At 42.7% G+C, this 16,365-nt stretch overlaps 1 protein-coding gene across 2 annotated transcripts in view; it reads right to left on the reverse strand.

Annotated features, from left to right (window-relative positions):
• The window catches only part of efnb3b (ephrin-B3b), a 120,948-nt gene extending 105,589 nt beyond the window's left edge, over positions 1-15,359 (reverse strand). For both annotated transcript variants that reach the window (XR_006835009.1, XM_046329262.1), the window contains exon 1: positions 14,189-15,359. Coding sequence is in view for 1 of the 2 variants with exons in the window: in XM_046329262.1 (XP_046185218.1) it covers positions 14,189-14,337 (149 nt within the window). In the remaining variant the exon portion in view is untranslated. The remainder of the gene's footprint in view (positions 1-14,188) is intronic.
• Positions 15,360-16,365: the final 1,006 nt, after the last annotated feature.

Here is a 16,365-nt window from a genome sequence, read left to right on the forward strand (position 1 = left end):
ATCTCGGATCTGCCTGGTGTGTTCCTTGTTCTTCATGATGCTCTCTGCACTTTTAACGGACCTCTGAGACTATCACAGTGCAGGTGCATTTAAAAAAATAAAATACAGTTTTATATCTTTGTTTGAAGCCTGAAATGTGGCAAAGGTCGCAAAGTTCAAGGGGGCCGAATACTTTCGCAAGGCACTGTATATATATATACACACACACTACCGTTCAAAGGTTTGGGGTCACTTAGAAATGTCCTTGTTTTTGAAAGAAAAGCACATTTTCTGTCCATTAAAATAACATCAATACAGTCAGTGTATTGTACTGAAATACAGTGTAGACATTGCTAATGTTGTAAATTACTACTGTAGCTGGAAACAGCAGATTTTTTCAAATGGAAAATCTACATAGGCGTACAGAGGCCCATTATCAGCAACCATCACTCCTGTGTTCCAATGGCACGTTGTGTTAGCTAATCCAAGTGTATCATTTTATAAGGCTAATTGATCATTAGAAAACCCTTTTGCAATTATGTTAGCACAGCTGAAAACTGTTGTCCTGATTAAAGAAGCAATAAAACTGGCCTTCTTTAGACTATGTGAGTACCTGGAGCATCAGCATTGGTGGGTTTGATTACAGGCTCAAAATGGCCAGAAACAAAGAACTTTCTTCTGAAACTTGTCAGTCTATTTTTGTTCTGAGAAATTAAGACTATTCCATGCGAGAAATTGCCAAGAAATTGAAGATCTCATACAAAACTGTGTACTACTCCCTTCACAGAACAGTGCAAACTGTCTCTAACCAGAATAGAAAGAGGAGCGGGAGACTCAAGTGCACAACTGAGCCAGAGGACAAGTACATTAGAGTGTCTAGTTCGAGAAACAGACGCCTCACAAGTCCTCAACTGGCAGCTTCATTAAATAGTACCCAATACAAATCTCTGGCAAACTGAGTAGCATGTTTTTGTTACTTGAATAGTTGTATAGTTTAGGTCAGAAACTGTGTAAAATATTTGCAATGCCCTCCTTAGCATGCCCTGTGGGATTTTACATTTACATGTTAGTATTGCTGACCTTTGCATTACAGAGTATCAGTGGGGTTTGTAAACAGCACCCCTTGTGTTCAGTTCCGATATGACCAAATATCCCGGTATTACACAAGGTCGGAATGAAGGGATGACAATCTGGATACTTCCCAAGCCCACTCCCTACCTGCCCTGTCTGTCCGCCATCCCTGCCCTCTCTGACTGGCTGCCGCCTTACTGGTTTCCCTCTCAGTGAGCCGGCTGTGTGGTGTAGTGGCCAGCCTGTTCTTTTTTTTGCCACATCAGCTGAAAGCTCTTTTCACAGCTCCTGTTGCTCTCAGCTCGTAAACTCCCTCTCTCACACAGAACTTGGCTTTTTTTAAACCGCACGGCAGTTAGAGGAGCAAAATGGAAAAGGCCTGCTGCTAGAGATATTTTAACATGCCGCTTGGAGACTAGCAGATCCCCATACACGCTCTCTCTCCCCTATTCTGCCCGCTTTCATTCTCTCCTCACTTTTCTTCATTTTATCCCTCTCACTCACTCCCTCTCTCACATCGAGTCCTCCCCCTCTCCCTCCTCCGTACAGTGCACTCCAAAACCTCTACTCTTGTCTTTTTTTATAACCCTGAAACTTACAGTAGATATTCTCTAATCATTTTGCCTAAGGATCTGTCTGACGAAGCTTACTGCTTTTCCTATACATTCTTATCCACACAACAGAAAATACCCTTAATGGAAAATACATCATTCATGTACAGTACAGGGAAACCTAAGGGTGGATTTATGGTTGGAACTAGGTTTGATTCTACCAATTTTAAATAAGCGCACACAAACAAATAACTGTTTTCATAAGACCTATAGTGTCACACCTTGGTCATTGTATTTTGTGTTTTTGGTATATGTTTGAGTAGGCCAGGGTGTGACATGGGTTTATATGTTGTGTTTCGTATTGGGGTTTGTATTAATTGGGATTGTGTATGATTAGGGGTGTGTCTAGTTAGGCTTGGCTGCCTGAGGCGATTCTCAATTAGAGTCAGGTGCTTATCGTTGTCTCTGATTGGGAACCGTATTTAGGCAGCCTGAGTTCGCTTTGTATTTCATGGGTGTTTGTTCCTGTCTCTGTGTAGTAGTCACCAGATAGGCTGTAATTAGTTTCACGTTCCGTTCTGTTGTTTTTGTATTTAGTTCAGTTATTTCATGTACCGCGATACTTTCATTAAAGTCATGCATTTCGGTCTGACTCTCTTCTTACAACAGACGAACGCGGTTACATATAGTAACTTTTTTCTCCTCCTCCTCTTCATTCCTCCTCTCCCTCCCAAATAGATTTCAAACATTTTCGGAGACCCTGCTGTGTTCCGTTTTTTGTTGTACTTGCAACGCTTAGCCTAGTTAACCAGCCTTTTATCCCGCGCCAATTAGCAGACGATTAATTAATTATTGAGAATCTGGAAGGGGGATTAATTTTTAATGTGTGTTTGAGAGGGAATCGTTGTAGTACAAGTCACCGCGAGCAGTTTAGGGGAGACGCCCACTCACACCGGTGTTTACCATCATCTACCACAGTAGAGAGAGAGGGAGGTAAGAGGTAGAGAGAGAGAGAGGACCACTCACACCGGTGTTTACCATCATCTACCACAGTAGAGAGAGAGAGACGCCCACTCACACCAGTGTTTACCATCATCTACCACAGTAGAGAGAGAGAGAGAGAGAGAGAGAGAGAGAGAGAGAGAGAGAGAGAGAGAGAGAGAGAGAGAGAGAGAGAGAGAGAGAGAGAGAGAGAGAGAGAGAGAGAGAGAGAGAGAGAGAGAGGTAAGAGAGGTAGAGGTAGAGAGAGAGGTAGAGAGAGAGAGGACCAATTAAGGCTGATCGAACAGCCCCAAACCCTTTAACAACTCCCAATTCGATTGTACACACTGGAGCATCCAAAAAAAACCAGCAAAAGCTAAAATCCCATCACATCTAATAAAGCCATTTATCTTGTATCGCGTGTGTGTTGGTTTGTGTGCAGAGACCCAGCCAATGTTACCCAACACCATCTACCCGATGTGTTTTCGTGTTGTAACAGCATTAGCGACCAGCGCTCCTTCCACTTCCCCTCCTAACAGAGAGTAATAACAGATTCGATCTTTCATTAGCCCAGTGTGTAGTTGATAATGGGAGATGCTGGGATAAGGATGAAGGATGTGTGTGTGTTCTAGGATAAGGGTAATGTATAGTGCCTTCAGAAAGTATTCACACCTAATTTAAAATGAATTCAATTGAGATTTTGTGTCACGGGCCAACACACAAGACCCCTTAATATCAAAGTGGAATTATGATTTTACAAATTAATAAAAAATGAAAAGCTGAAATGTCATGAGTCAATAAGTATTCAACCCCTTTGTTATGGCAAGCTTAACTAAGTTCAGGAGTAAACATTTGCTTAACAAGTCACACAATAAGTTGCATGAAGTTACAAAAATAGTGTTTAACATGATTTTTTTAATGACCTCCTCATCTCTGTACCCCACACATACAATTATGTATAAGGTCTCTTAGTCGAGTAGTGACTTTCAAACGCAGATTCAACCACAAAGACCAGAGAGGTTTTTCAATACCTTGTAAAGAAGGGAACCTATTGGTAGATGGGTAAAAATAAAAAAGCAGACATTGAATATCCCTTTAAGCATGGTGAAGTTATTCATTAACTTTATACAATGGGTGGGTCTAATCCTGAATGCTGATTGGTTAAACGCGCATTACAGCCGGTGTGTATTCCACAAGTTACCACCAGCTAAATCTATGACGTTAAAATGGCTATCAACTCTGTTCCACCTGACTACGCAATCCACTGTCTCATCAACCCAGCCAGGGAAGTAGTAAACTTGATCTCCACTATAAAAATCATCAAGAAATTCTCACATTTCTTTTAGGCTAACATTTAGTTTTCAACAGCGGAGATTTGTATAAACCTCGCCGTCTGTCTCGCTGACATTTGCAACACTGTTTCAATATTCAAATTCGATCTCCAGCTGTCCCGTAGTAATGAATGTTTAGGGGTCGGGAGTCAGGATGAGACAGACAAGGCAGGCAGGCAGCATTTCTCAGCCAGTCGAAATCATGAGCCAGCTTGCATCCTTTTTATGGATATATACAAAGAAATGTCAATTGAAAAAAGGTCAAACGAATCACCGTGCAGCTAGTTTGCAGTCTTTCCAGCTTGATTGTGTTAGCTGTGTTGTTGGCTCTGAACTACAGTGTCCTGACGAGAGAGCACATTTTCTATGCCAGATTTTTTTTTAAATCGCAGCTCATTGTTATGGACGTATGCAAATAAATGTCACTAGAAAACAGCTTAAACAAACGCAGCTACTGTTGGTGTTTTGTCTGCACGGTTTGACGTGACTGTAAGTTAGCAGTGGTTGGCTAGCTAGCAAACAAAGGATAAGAACATTGCCAGCCAGTGTTAATATGTTGGTAACCCGTTGTATAAAAGTGATATTGCCTCCGAAGCCAGTGTTTGGAGGATATATTGGCACGGCTTGACTTCGTCTCGGGCCTAACGACACCCGTGCCAATATATCCTCCTAACACCGGCTTCTCTGGCATTATCACTTAATTGGATGGTGTATCAATACACCCAGTCACTACAAAGATAGTTAGGAAGGACGCCTCTCAGTTGCCATAAAGGAAGGAAACCGCTCAGGGATTTCATCATGAGGCCAAAGGTGACTTTAAAACAGTTAAGAGTTTAATGGCTGAAAAAACTGAGGATGGATCAAGAACAATGTAGTTACTCCACAATACTAACCTAAATTAGCAAGTGAAAAGAAGGAAGCCTGTACAGAATAAAAATATTCCAAAACATGCATCCTGTTTGCAATTACTGCAAAAAATGTGGCAAAGAAACTAACGCTTTATATTCAGGATATAAAGTTATGTTTGGGGAATATCCAACACATCACTCGTACTACTCATATGTTCAAGCATGGTGGTGGCTGCACCATGTTATGGGTATGTTTATCATCGGCAAGGGAGTTTTTGGGGATAAAAATAAATGGAATAGAGCTAAGCACGGGGAAAATCCTAGAGGAAAACCTGTTCCAGTCTGCTTTCCAACAGACGCTAGGAGACATTAATTTTTCAGCAAAACAACCTAAAACACAAGGCTAAATATACAACGTAGAATTTTTCTAAGTGGCCTAGTTACAGATCTTCAAGCCGATTTTATGTAAAAACTATGTCAAGACTTGAAAATGGCTGTCTAGCAATGTTCAATGAGCTTGAAGAATTTTGAAAAAGAATCATGTGTAAATATTGTACAATTGAGGTGTGCAAAGCTCTTAGCACTAGAACCGCCAATCTGTCTAGCAAAATGGCTATCTAGCAATGATCAACAACCAACTTGACCAAGGTTGAATAATAAAAAATGAAATATCTGCTGGCAGCAATTCTGGGGTTCAAGCTGTGGGGCCACTGTTCCACCATCAGGACACAACATCCTGCCATGAGATACTTCTGTACTCTTTACCACACTTGCCAAATATCGCAACATAAAATATAACAGATCATGCAATACGCACATTTTGGACGATTTGTAATGATGTTGTCTTCTCCAGAACCGCTCGTCCGATCGGCACAAACTTTGGTGTATAGCGTCTATGGGATGTACATCTTCAAGTCATACTCAAACAATATGGCCGCAATAAGCCAATGATCTTGCATGAAGGATTTTGTCCTACAGCATCCCCCATGTGGCCAAACTGAACCATACTTTACAGATTAGCTACACTCATATCCCTTCTCATTATTAGATCAAAATATATAAGACATGTGACCGTTATAGCACTACAATGTGGTTGATCTGAATGTGCCTGCATATGTTGAGACTTGACAAGTGTTTGGAACATGCGTGCCAAGTTTATTTACTGTACGAATATCCATGTCTGATTTATATGCATTCATGTGCCAGACCACACCCACCTGAATGTTTATTGTGCCAGACCACACCCACCTGAATGTTTATTGTGCCAGACCACACCCACCTGAATGTTTATTGTGCCAGACCACACCCACGTGAATGTTTATTGTGCCAGACCACACCCACCTGAATGTTTATTGTCAGCAGCAGCCATGTTGTTTGACATACTACTCTGGGAAATCTTGCATTGAGAGAGGCCTTAGTCCATGGATGCCATTTATCAAGGTTAATTTAGATCAGCCCAGTTCCGGATGAGATGTAGGTTAAGTGTTTGTCACAAAACATTCTTAAATGGCAGAATATCAATCATGGCGAACCTTATGACTGATACCCCTTATCAGTTGTGCCAAATGTCATCACTCTGAGTCAAACAGATCAAGAGAGATAAAACACGTGCCTGTTATGGCACCGCCGTGTGGTCGTGTGGTGAATATGCTCACATATGTGGAGCGAGTGTTTGGAACATGTGCACCAAGTTTGGTTACAACGCGAATATCTCTGTCTGATTTATATGCATTAATGAACCAGACCACGGCCACATGAATGTTTACTGGTAAGTTGGTATGTTGTTTGACGTCCTGTATTAGTCTGGAAAGTATTGCGTTTAGAGACCTTGGTCCATAGATTCCATATATCAAAGGTTCATCCAACCGGTATAATAAGAATCCTAATAGTGAACCAGAAGAAACACAACCGGGTTTCACCACAATCGCTACTTGAAGCCCTAATAATGTACAAACGTTGTACAACACACTCTACATGACCAAAAGTATGTGGACAACGGCTCATTGAACATCTCATTCCAAAAATCAAGGGCATTAATATGGAGTTGGTTCCCCTTTTGCTGATATAACAGCCTCCACTATTCTGGGAAGGCTTTCCACTAGATCTTGGAACATTGCTGCGGGGTCTGAGGTCACCCCTTCAACTGAGCGGATTCAGCTACTTCAGCCACACCCGTTGCTGACAGGTGTATAAAATCTAGCACACAGTAATAGATTCCCCATAGACAAACATTGGCAGTAGAATGGCCTTACTGAACAGCTCTGTGACTTTCAACGTGGCACCATTATGGGATTCCACCATTCCAACAAGTCAGTTTGTCCAATTTCTGCCCTGCTACAGCTGGCCAGGTCGACTGCAAGTGCTGTTATTGTGAAGGAGAAACACCTACGAGGAACCACGGCTCAGCCGCAAAGTGGTAGGCCACACAAGATCACAGAACAGGACTGCCAAGTGCTGAAGCGCGTCAATTTTCTGTCCTCAGTTTGGAATTCGGTAGTGAGTGTAGAAGCTGTCTCTGGAAGCAACGTCAGCACAATAACTGTTCGTCGGGAGCTTCATGAAATAGGTTTCCATGGCCGAGGAGCCACACACAAGCCTAAGATCACCATGCGCAATGCCAAGCGTCGGCTGGAGTGGTGTAAAGCTCGCCACCATTGGACTCTGGAGCAGTGAAAACGCGTTCTCTGGAGTGACGAATCGTGCTTCACCGTCTGGTTGTCCGACAGACGAATTTGGGTTTGGCGGATGCCAGGAGAACGCTACCTGCCCCAATGCATAGTACCAACTGTAAAGTTTGATTGATGATGAATGATGATATGGGGCTGTTTGTCATGGTTCGAGGCCCTTTAGTTCCAGTGAAGGGAAATCTTAACGCTACAGAATACAATGACGTTCTAGACAATTCCGTGCTTCCAACTTTTGGCAACAGTTTGGGGAAGGCCCTTTCCTGTTTCAGCATGACAAAATCCCTGTGCACAAAGCGATGTAGCGTCGGTGTGCAAAGCTCTTAGACTTGTCCAGAAAGACTCACAGCTGTATTCACTGCCAAAGAGGATTCGTAAATGTATTGACACAGGGGTGCTACAATTTCTAAAAACATGATTTTCACTTTGTCATTATGGGGTATTGTGTGTAGATGGGTAAGAAATAAATATATATTGAATCGATTTTGAATTCAGGCTCTAACAACAAAATGAGGAATAAGTCGAGGGGTACGAATACTTTCTGAAGGCCCTGTATGTCTCAGGGAGATTCTCCCAAGGCGATTGTTCTGGTTGAATTCCTGTTAATTTAAGTATAACGTGTATTGGCACTTGTCTTAACTCATATCGATTCCACCCTTACTCCTCCCAGACTTCTCTCTCCTTCACTATCTCCCACTCTACCTCACCTGACTTTTTTTCTCCCCAACTATCCAACCCCTCTTCCCCTTCCCCCTTTTTTCACATACATTCCCTTATGTTCCAGCCATTCCACCCCTTTTAATAAATCCAGCCTTACCTCCCTCTCCTCTCTACACCATACACCCCCTCCTTTCTCTATCCTACCTTTAGTCACAGTGTCCCCTGCTGTGTAGCTGTATAATCAGCGTCTGAATGGGACACGTTTTTAATTTGCCACGTCTGGCCACCGGGCTCTGAGAGGACTGGCAGAAAGAGAGGGCCGGTGGAAAATGACAGGAAGAGATGGAGCAGCACTGTAACCAGGTCCAGAGATTTAGTGAGGGGGGGGGGGTTAAGATCGAATATCTTGAAAAATATATTGAAATACGAAATGACTTGTATTAAGCAAAATTATCTGCCAATGACGTTAGCTTTGTAAGAAAAGAGAAAAACACATTTTAAGTGAATTATCACTCAATACCTTTAGATATTTAGCCTTGGTTATATTGAACTTTTTTGCAGTGTACAAGTTTAGATAGCTGGCTAGACTAACTAGACCAATCTAAAAAATATTAACTGACTAATATCATGGGCTAATTTTGTAACTGTCAGTGAGTGACATAGCAAGAGGAAAACTGCTGATGCACAACTAAGTTCAGAAGTTTCACCTAGTGTATTCTACTATTCTAACTCTAAGTTAGAATAGTAGAAAGTTGTAAGTTGAGATCCAACAGTAAGTTGAGATCCCAACTGGGTTTCCAAATTTAATGAAAATAACAATATAAACCATTTCCCCCAAAAATTCAGAGGTCTGCACCTCAGTGTCCCCATATGTAGTTATGGCGGGTAGGAGGGAGAGAGATAAGAGAAGAATGGACTAAAGGATGGAAATAGACATGCGCATAAAACACACAGAGAATCTCACTGCCAAAACTGTTCTGCCTCTGCGGCTATGGAATCCTGACCTGTTCACCGGACGTGCTACCTGTCCCAGACCTATTATTTGACCATGCTGGTCATTTATGAACATTTGAACATCTTGGCCATGTTCTATTATAATCTCCACCCGGCACAGCCAGAAGAGGACACCCCTCATAGCCTGGTTCCTCTCTAGGTTTCTTCCTAGGTTTTGGCCTTTCTAGGGAGTTTTTCCTAGCCAACATACTTCAACACCTGCATTGCTTGCTGTTTGGGGTTCTAGACTGGGTTTCTGTACAGCACTTTGAGATATCAGCTGATGTACAAAGGGCTATATAATTACATTTGATTTGATTTGAAAGCACTCTTAGAAAAAGAAATGTGCTTTCAGGAACCTAAAAGGGTTCTTCGGCTGTCCCCATAGTAGAACCCTTTTTGGTTCCAGGTAAAACCCCTTTTGGGTCTCTCTGTAGAAAGGGTTCTAAATGGAACCAAAAAGAGTTCTACTATGGGGACTTTTTTTCCTAAGAGTGTAGTCTGCCGATATGATATTACCACAGTGGGAGGCCGTTCCTTCTCTTGCTAGAACAAAAGCGCTACCTGTTGAGTGCCGACCCGGTGGTGACAAACCTGTCGTTTCTACTTGTAGAATTGCAATGCTCATCAGTGGCCAACAACTTGGCTTTGAGCCAATCAGAGAGCACAATCCCCTGTGTGGGGAGCCAAAAGGAGTTGCGTTTTTTTCCCCCCACGGGGGACCAGTATGAAAAGCCTGTCGGGCTGTATCACCGCCTGGTACGGCAACTGCACTGCCCGCAACCAGAGGGCTCTCCAGAGGGTACTGCGGTCTCCTAACGCATCACTGGGGGCAAGCTACCTGCCCTCCAGGACATCTACAGCACCAAATGTCAAAGCAAGGCCAAAAACCACCTGAGCCACTGCCTGTTCACGCCGCTATCATCCAGAAGGTGAGGTCAGTACAGCTGGGACCGAGATACTGAAAAAACAGCTTCTATCTTCAAGGCCATCAGTCTGTTAAATAGCCATCACTAGCACATTATAGGGAAGCAGCCTCCAAACATAGACTTGAAATCACTGGCCACTTCAATAATGTTTACATATTTTGCATTACTCATCTGTATTCTATCCTATTCAACTGTATCTTAGTCTATGCCGTTGCTCGTCCAAATATCTATACAGTTGAAGTCGGGAGTTTACATACACTGAGGTTGGAGTCATTAAAACTTGTTCTTCAACCACTCCACAAATGTCTTGTTTACAAACTATAGTTTTGTCAAGTCGGTTAGGACATCTACTTTGTGCACGACACAAGTCATTTTTCCAACAATTTTTTACAGACAGATTATTTCACTTATCATTCACTGTATCACAATTCCAGTGGGTCAGAAGTTTACATACATTAAGTGGACTGTGCCTTTAAACAGCTTGGAAAATTCCAGAAAATGATATCATGGCATAAGAAGCTTCTGATAGAATAATTGACATAATTTGAGTCAATTGGAGGTGTACCTGTGGATGTATTTCAAAGCCTAACTTCAAACGCAGTGCCTCTTTGCTTGACATCATGGGAAAATCTAAATAAATCTAAAAAAGACCTAAAAAAACATGGTAGACCTCCACGTCTGGTTCATCCTTGGGAGCAATTTCCAAACGCCTGAAGGTACCACGTTCATCTGTACAAACAATAGTACGCAAGTATAAACAACATGGGACCACGCAGCCGTCATACCGCTCAGGAAGGAGACTCGTTCTGTCTCCTAGAGATGAACGTACTTTGGTGCGAAAAGTGCAAATCAATCGCAGAACAACAGCAAAGGACCTGGAGGAGGACCTGGAGGAAACAGGTACAAAAGTATCTATATCTACAGTAAAACGAGCCCTATATTGATGTAACCTGAAAGGCCACTCAGCAAGGAAGAAGCCACTGCTCCAAAACCACCATAAAAAAGCCAGACTACGGTTTGCAACTGCACATGGGGACAAAGATCGTACTTTTTGGAGAAATGTCCTCTGGTCTGACAAAACAAAAATAGAACTGTTTGGCCATACTGACCATCGTTATGTTTGGAAGATAAAGGGGGAGGCTTGCAAGCCAAAGAACACCATCCCTACCGTGAAACACGGGGGTGGCAGCATCATGTTGTGGGGGTGCTTTGCTGCAGGAGGGACTGGTGCACTTCACAAAATAGATAGCATCATGAGGTAGGAAAATTATTTTTAAACTAAGAAACACACAAGGACATGTATTGCCCAAACAACACTACTGCCACCCTCTGATTTGGAGTATTTTCATTTAACAAGGCTGAGTAGATCACGACTTCAAGGTCTTTGCTGAGTGAACACAAAAAGAAATGGACTGCCAACACTGATTCAGATGTGCTAAGTTCTGTCCGCAGTAGGTTTGACAATCATATCGGCGTGTCTGAGCTATTAAAGAAAGAAAAAGAGGCATAAAATGAGAGAGAACGAGAGCGATAGGTACAATGGGAGAACGAACGAGGCAGCGAGAACGTCCACGAAGCAACAGAGAAATGTGACTTGAAGAAGACACTGACAAGCGGAGAGAGGGAGAGAAGGGCAGAGGGCGAGGAAGGAGAAAGGGCAGTTGGACACCCTAAACTACAGTTGCCTGTGCATTTGCTCCAAACCCAAAATGTGAACCATGCATGCACTTCAGCATGAATTTACTGATTTGTCCTGGCTTTAGATACCAGAGCGTGATCATTTTGACAGAATACAAGAAATATAGTGTGCGCGTGCGTATGTGTGTGTGGGGGGGGGGATTATTTCCGGAAACACTTGTTAACTTGTAACAACTTGTGTAAATCACATTGTATTAACCATGTAAGAACACGCCTTCCATGATTTAACTGAGGAGAATGACAGGGCAATAATTTTGTGCGGAAACTTTGTGAGAGAGAACGAGAGCGATATGTAAAAAGATTGTCTCTTTCATGACCTGAGTGGGCACAGGGGAAAATGTAAAAGTGTGAAACAGTAACTAGTGTGAAGTAGCTAGTGTGAAAGTCACCGCGGTTATCAATTAGCTCTAGGCCGAGGCATAGGACTTACTTACCTCACAAATGGAGGTAACAGAACAAGTGAAGTGGCAAGTCTATTAAATTAGAATCAAATCACACGACACCCTATCAACAGAGCATTAGGCCCACTCACAAAGTACACAGTCTACACTCCTTCAGTGAAAACTACCCTCCCGTGTCCAAGGCAGAGGGGCACCCATCAGATTACGACGCCCACCACTGACAAAGACCCTTGTGCGTCTCAAATGGCACCCTATTCCCTATACAAAGGGAATAGGGTGCCATTTGGGACGCAGACCCTCATTAGAGGCTTATGCCAAGCGCTACAATGGCAGAGCCGCGCAGAATTAGATCCCCCTTGTTGCAGCATCTGTCGAGTGAAGATAGGCCCCGGAGTAGCCGACGACCACATGGAGGCATTAAAAGCCTATTCGTCTTAAAACAGCCCTCGGCATCTGTAGCCCGGCCTAATAGCTGCACTGCTGCGCATAACCTACATTCCGTTCCAGACCAGCTATGGAGTCTCAAGGTTTGGGGTAGGTTACCTACCACACACACACCATCGCCACCAGGTGTCAATTCAGACGCATGGAAATTGGTGGAGGTGTGAGGAAATGGAGGTAAGGTGGTCTCGTCGTTAGTCAGAGTGGGAAATGGGAGGTGTTTTAAATGGCATTTCTCACTTACAACGGACTTTCCTTTTTACACAGGGAAATTGCAAATGAGTTGAATGTGTTATGAGCAGGCGGTCTATTGTTAATCAGTGCCAACTTGGTCTACAAGGCTACACAGTGTCTAGATTAGGCTACTAAGAGATTAATATTGTTTTATCACTCAGAGATCATATTAAAAACACTTCATTTTCCTCTCCGCCCATGGAAAAATGAGTAGAATTACAGCAAACTTGCTTAAAAACGGCAATATTTTCTCTATGCCCCATGGAAAAATGAGTAGAATTACAGCAAACTTGCTTAAAAAATGGCAATATTTTCTCTATGCCCCATGGCAAAATGAATAGAATTGAGCTCTTAAAACTGCACATGTGGTGGGTATGCAGACTGGAAGCAACTCGAGCCCCCTCATGATAAATTCAGACTTGTTGTGTCCCCTACCCCAATCAAAGTTGCCCATCCCTGAAATAGATTTAGCCACGGGACGATTTTTTGGGATGGTCGGGTGCAGGAACATATTTACAAATAATTTGTAGACTGCAAATTGACAGCAAGAACCCCAAACAGATATAATATTAAACTAAAATGTTTTAACCTTGGTAACATTTGCATGGGAATAATAATAATAATAATAAATGCCATTTAGCAGACGCTTTTATCCAAAGCGACTTACAGTCATGTGTGCATACATTCTACGTATGGGTGGTCCCGGGGATCGAACCCACTACCCTGGCGTTACAAGCGCCATGCTCTACCAACTGAGCTACAAAAGGACCACTTGGGAACAGATGTACAACATTCTAATCACGGAGCTTATTTCCTGGTGTTTTTAAGTATTTTATATAATAAATGCAACAACAGGCGGGCCGCCAGTTGGGGAACCCTGCTACTGCCTGTAGGTTCAACTCAACCCTACCCATAAACAGTTTGCATGACAATAGCCAAACGTGTATGTAGTCCTATCTAAATTTAATTACAATGTAACAACTAGATGAAAAGTGTCACTTTGAACAATATTGATTTCAATGGGTGATTGCAATTGATATGCTATATGGGAGAAACATTTGGGAATGATAAAAATGCAGGCCATTCGATAAGCATCGAAAGGAAAACGCGTTTTCTTCGAAATATTGTCTTAAAATCCCTCAACACACACTCAATACAAGCGGGCATTTACGAGTCTGGGCCACGTAAAAGCCCACGCCGCATTTAGCCTTGGATAACTCGACAATGGAGAGAGAGAGAGAGAGAGAGCTGAAGTCGTTATTACACACCCTCCCTCTCCAAACTTCATTGAGAGCTTTCTCCACATTATAAAGATAGGCCTATAATTATCGTTTACAAACGACTGCAAAGTAATCCCATAGGCTGCACAACTTTACTTCCGACATACCTTTTGTTCAATGAATTCCAGTAGATAGGCTCCATGTTGCTCACCGCCGTTCCCAGTAAATCCAGTAAGAATATCAGCACAAATCCCAGTTTACTCCCACTTCTCCGACACGCCATTGCAACTCCACAACCCCTGTGATTGAACCCCATTTAAAAATAAATGGTATATTTTCTATGAGGATATAGATGGGGTGCTGTTCAAACAAAGGCTATGGCCGTGTAAGCTATAGGTGAGTCACTCAATGCGTGAGGAGGAAATATCGTGCCTTGGGCAACCGCATGGATATAAAACGAATAATAAAGCACACAATGTAGTAATTGACAACTACGGCAGAGAAAGTTGCTCTAGCTGTGTTCAATGGCTTGAGCGCCACTCCCCTTCTTCCACAAAAAAATAACTCCCGTTGAATCGATCTCTATCCGAATTTGATAGGCGCTCGAGGAGAGCTATTTTCTGTTGCGTGTTGGTGTTTCCTATAATTGTGTTTTCCAAACAATGTCCCCTTGTTCTCTGCGCCGATTCTCTTCGGTTTCTCTCCCATTCCTTTCTACTTCTTATTTTCTTTTGAGTTTTTACTCCGATAAATAAATTGTCGTTTCAAAAGATTCGAGACATGAGCGCAAATGCTGTGTTTAAAAATAGAAGAGTCTTTTCCCCCCGGTTTTAGAACAGTAGCTCCATCAGAAGGACGTGTTGATGCTCGCTGGTCGGTGGATTTGTCATCGCACGGTTTGATCCACACTGCGCGTCCTTTCTCTTCTCTTTCCAGTGAGTAAATCTATATCCTTTCCCAAACGATTTGTAAATGAGACTGGCGATTCAAACAAACGAACTCAGGTGGTGTTGACAGTTCCAGCAATCAATTTATCACATCAAAACACTGGACTAGAAAGAGAGCTGAAGGCTAGAAGATCTCCAGCCTATTCAACTTCAGCCCTCACCAGACGAACAAGAGCAGAATACAACTTTGAATAATAAATCGAATTTAAACTCATCTTCGCATGTTATAGACTCGCCTGTCTGATGTGGCGAGTCATTTGGAATCTGGATAGCTTTCAATGGTTTCCATTCGATATGTCCCCCGTCTCACTAGTTCAAAATCCCACTCGTTTGACTCGCCTAACGCTCGGAGCACATTGACAGACTGACTGCTTGTTTGGGAAAGGGGAGGTGTATGTTCGAATGAAAAAAATCCCCATCTTCCGACTAGCAGGCAGGCGCACTAATGGGTTGAAATTCTCTTTCAGCTTTTTTTTTTTCTTCTGGTCGAGTCGGTTTTAGCCCTCCCTCAATTTACATATAACCCCTCCTCCACCTGTGGGGTAAACTAAGGTTTAAACTCAATTCAACGGGCTTTATTGGCATGGGAAACATATGTTTACATTGACAAAGCAAATGAAATAAATACAACAAAAAGTGAAATAGTCAATCAAAAATGAACAGTAAACATTACACTCAAATTTCAGAGGAATAGACATTTCAAATGTCATATTATGGCTATGTACAGTGTTATGATAGCTGTCGATAAACGCGACCCACCCTCTCCCTCTACTTCATCTGTTCGCAGACTCCAACAAACAGTCGCTCATTCACACTATCATGCATGACAAATGCTGCGATTTCTTGGGGGGTGAGAGAGTTTGTGAAAGGGCTCGAGCGCCCCCAGTGTGTATTTCTTCATGTTCACAAACGTGGTAGCCCACTTATGCGATTTTCTGAAAGAAAATGATAGGTCTCTACTATCTCATTACTACCGTATAATAACGTTTATTTGACAATGCTGAAACGTGTATAAAGACAGAATGAATGTCATTCTAATGATGACATACATCCCAAGGCCTATAGCCCTGGCTATTACCCAGACTCCCAACAAGATGTTTCTCTCTGTGCTTTGACATTGTTTGGGAAGTATAGTCTAAGCAATAACTTCCAATACCAACAGCTGAAAGAGCCGTTTGATTTGACGATGTGCAGGGCATCGCGGACGACAGGCACCTCGGTGGCCGCACACTATTGTTTACAGTGGAGCCGCGCTCGCCAAGAGAACAGACGGGGCCAAATGCCATCTGACTGTCAAGTAGAGAGCAAAGCCTTGCCTGCACTTCCACCCTGTGGTTAGATATGGAAGTGCAACGTGTCATCTGAACGTCTTTACTGTGTAATTACATGGTTTGATA

Source organism: Oncorhynchus gorbuscha, linkage group LG25 (genome assembly GCF_021184085.1).
Source record: "Oncorhynchus gorbuscha isolate QuinsamMale2020 ecotype Even-year linkage group LG25, OgorEven_v1.0, whole genome shotgun sequence".
NCBI classification, from domain to species: domain Eukaryota; kingdom Metazoa; phylum Chordata; class Actinopteri; order Salmoniformes; family Salmonidae; genus Oncorhynchus; species Oncorhynchus gorbuscha.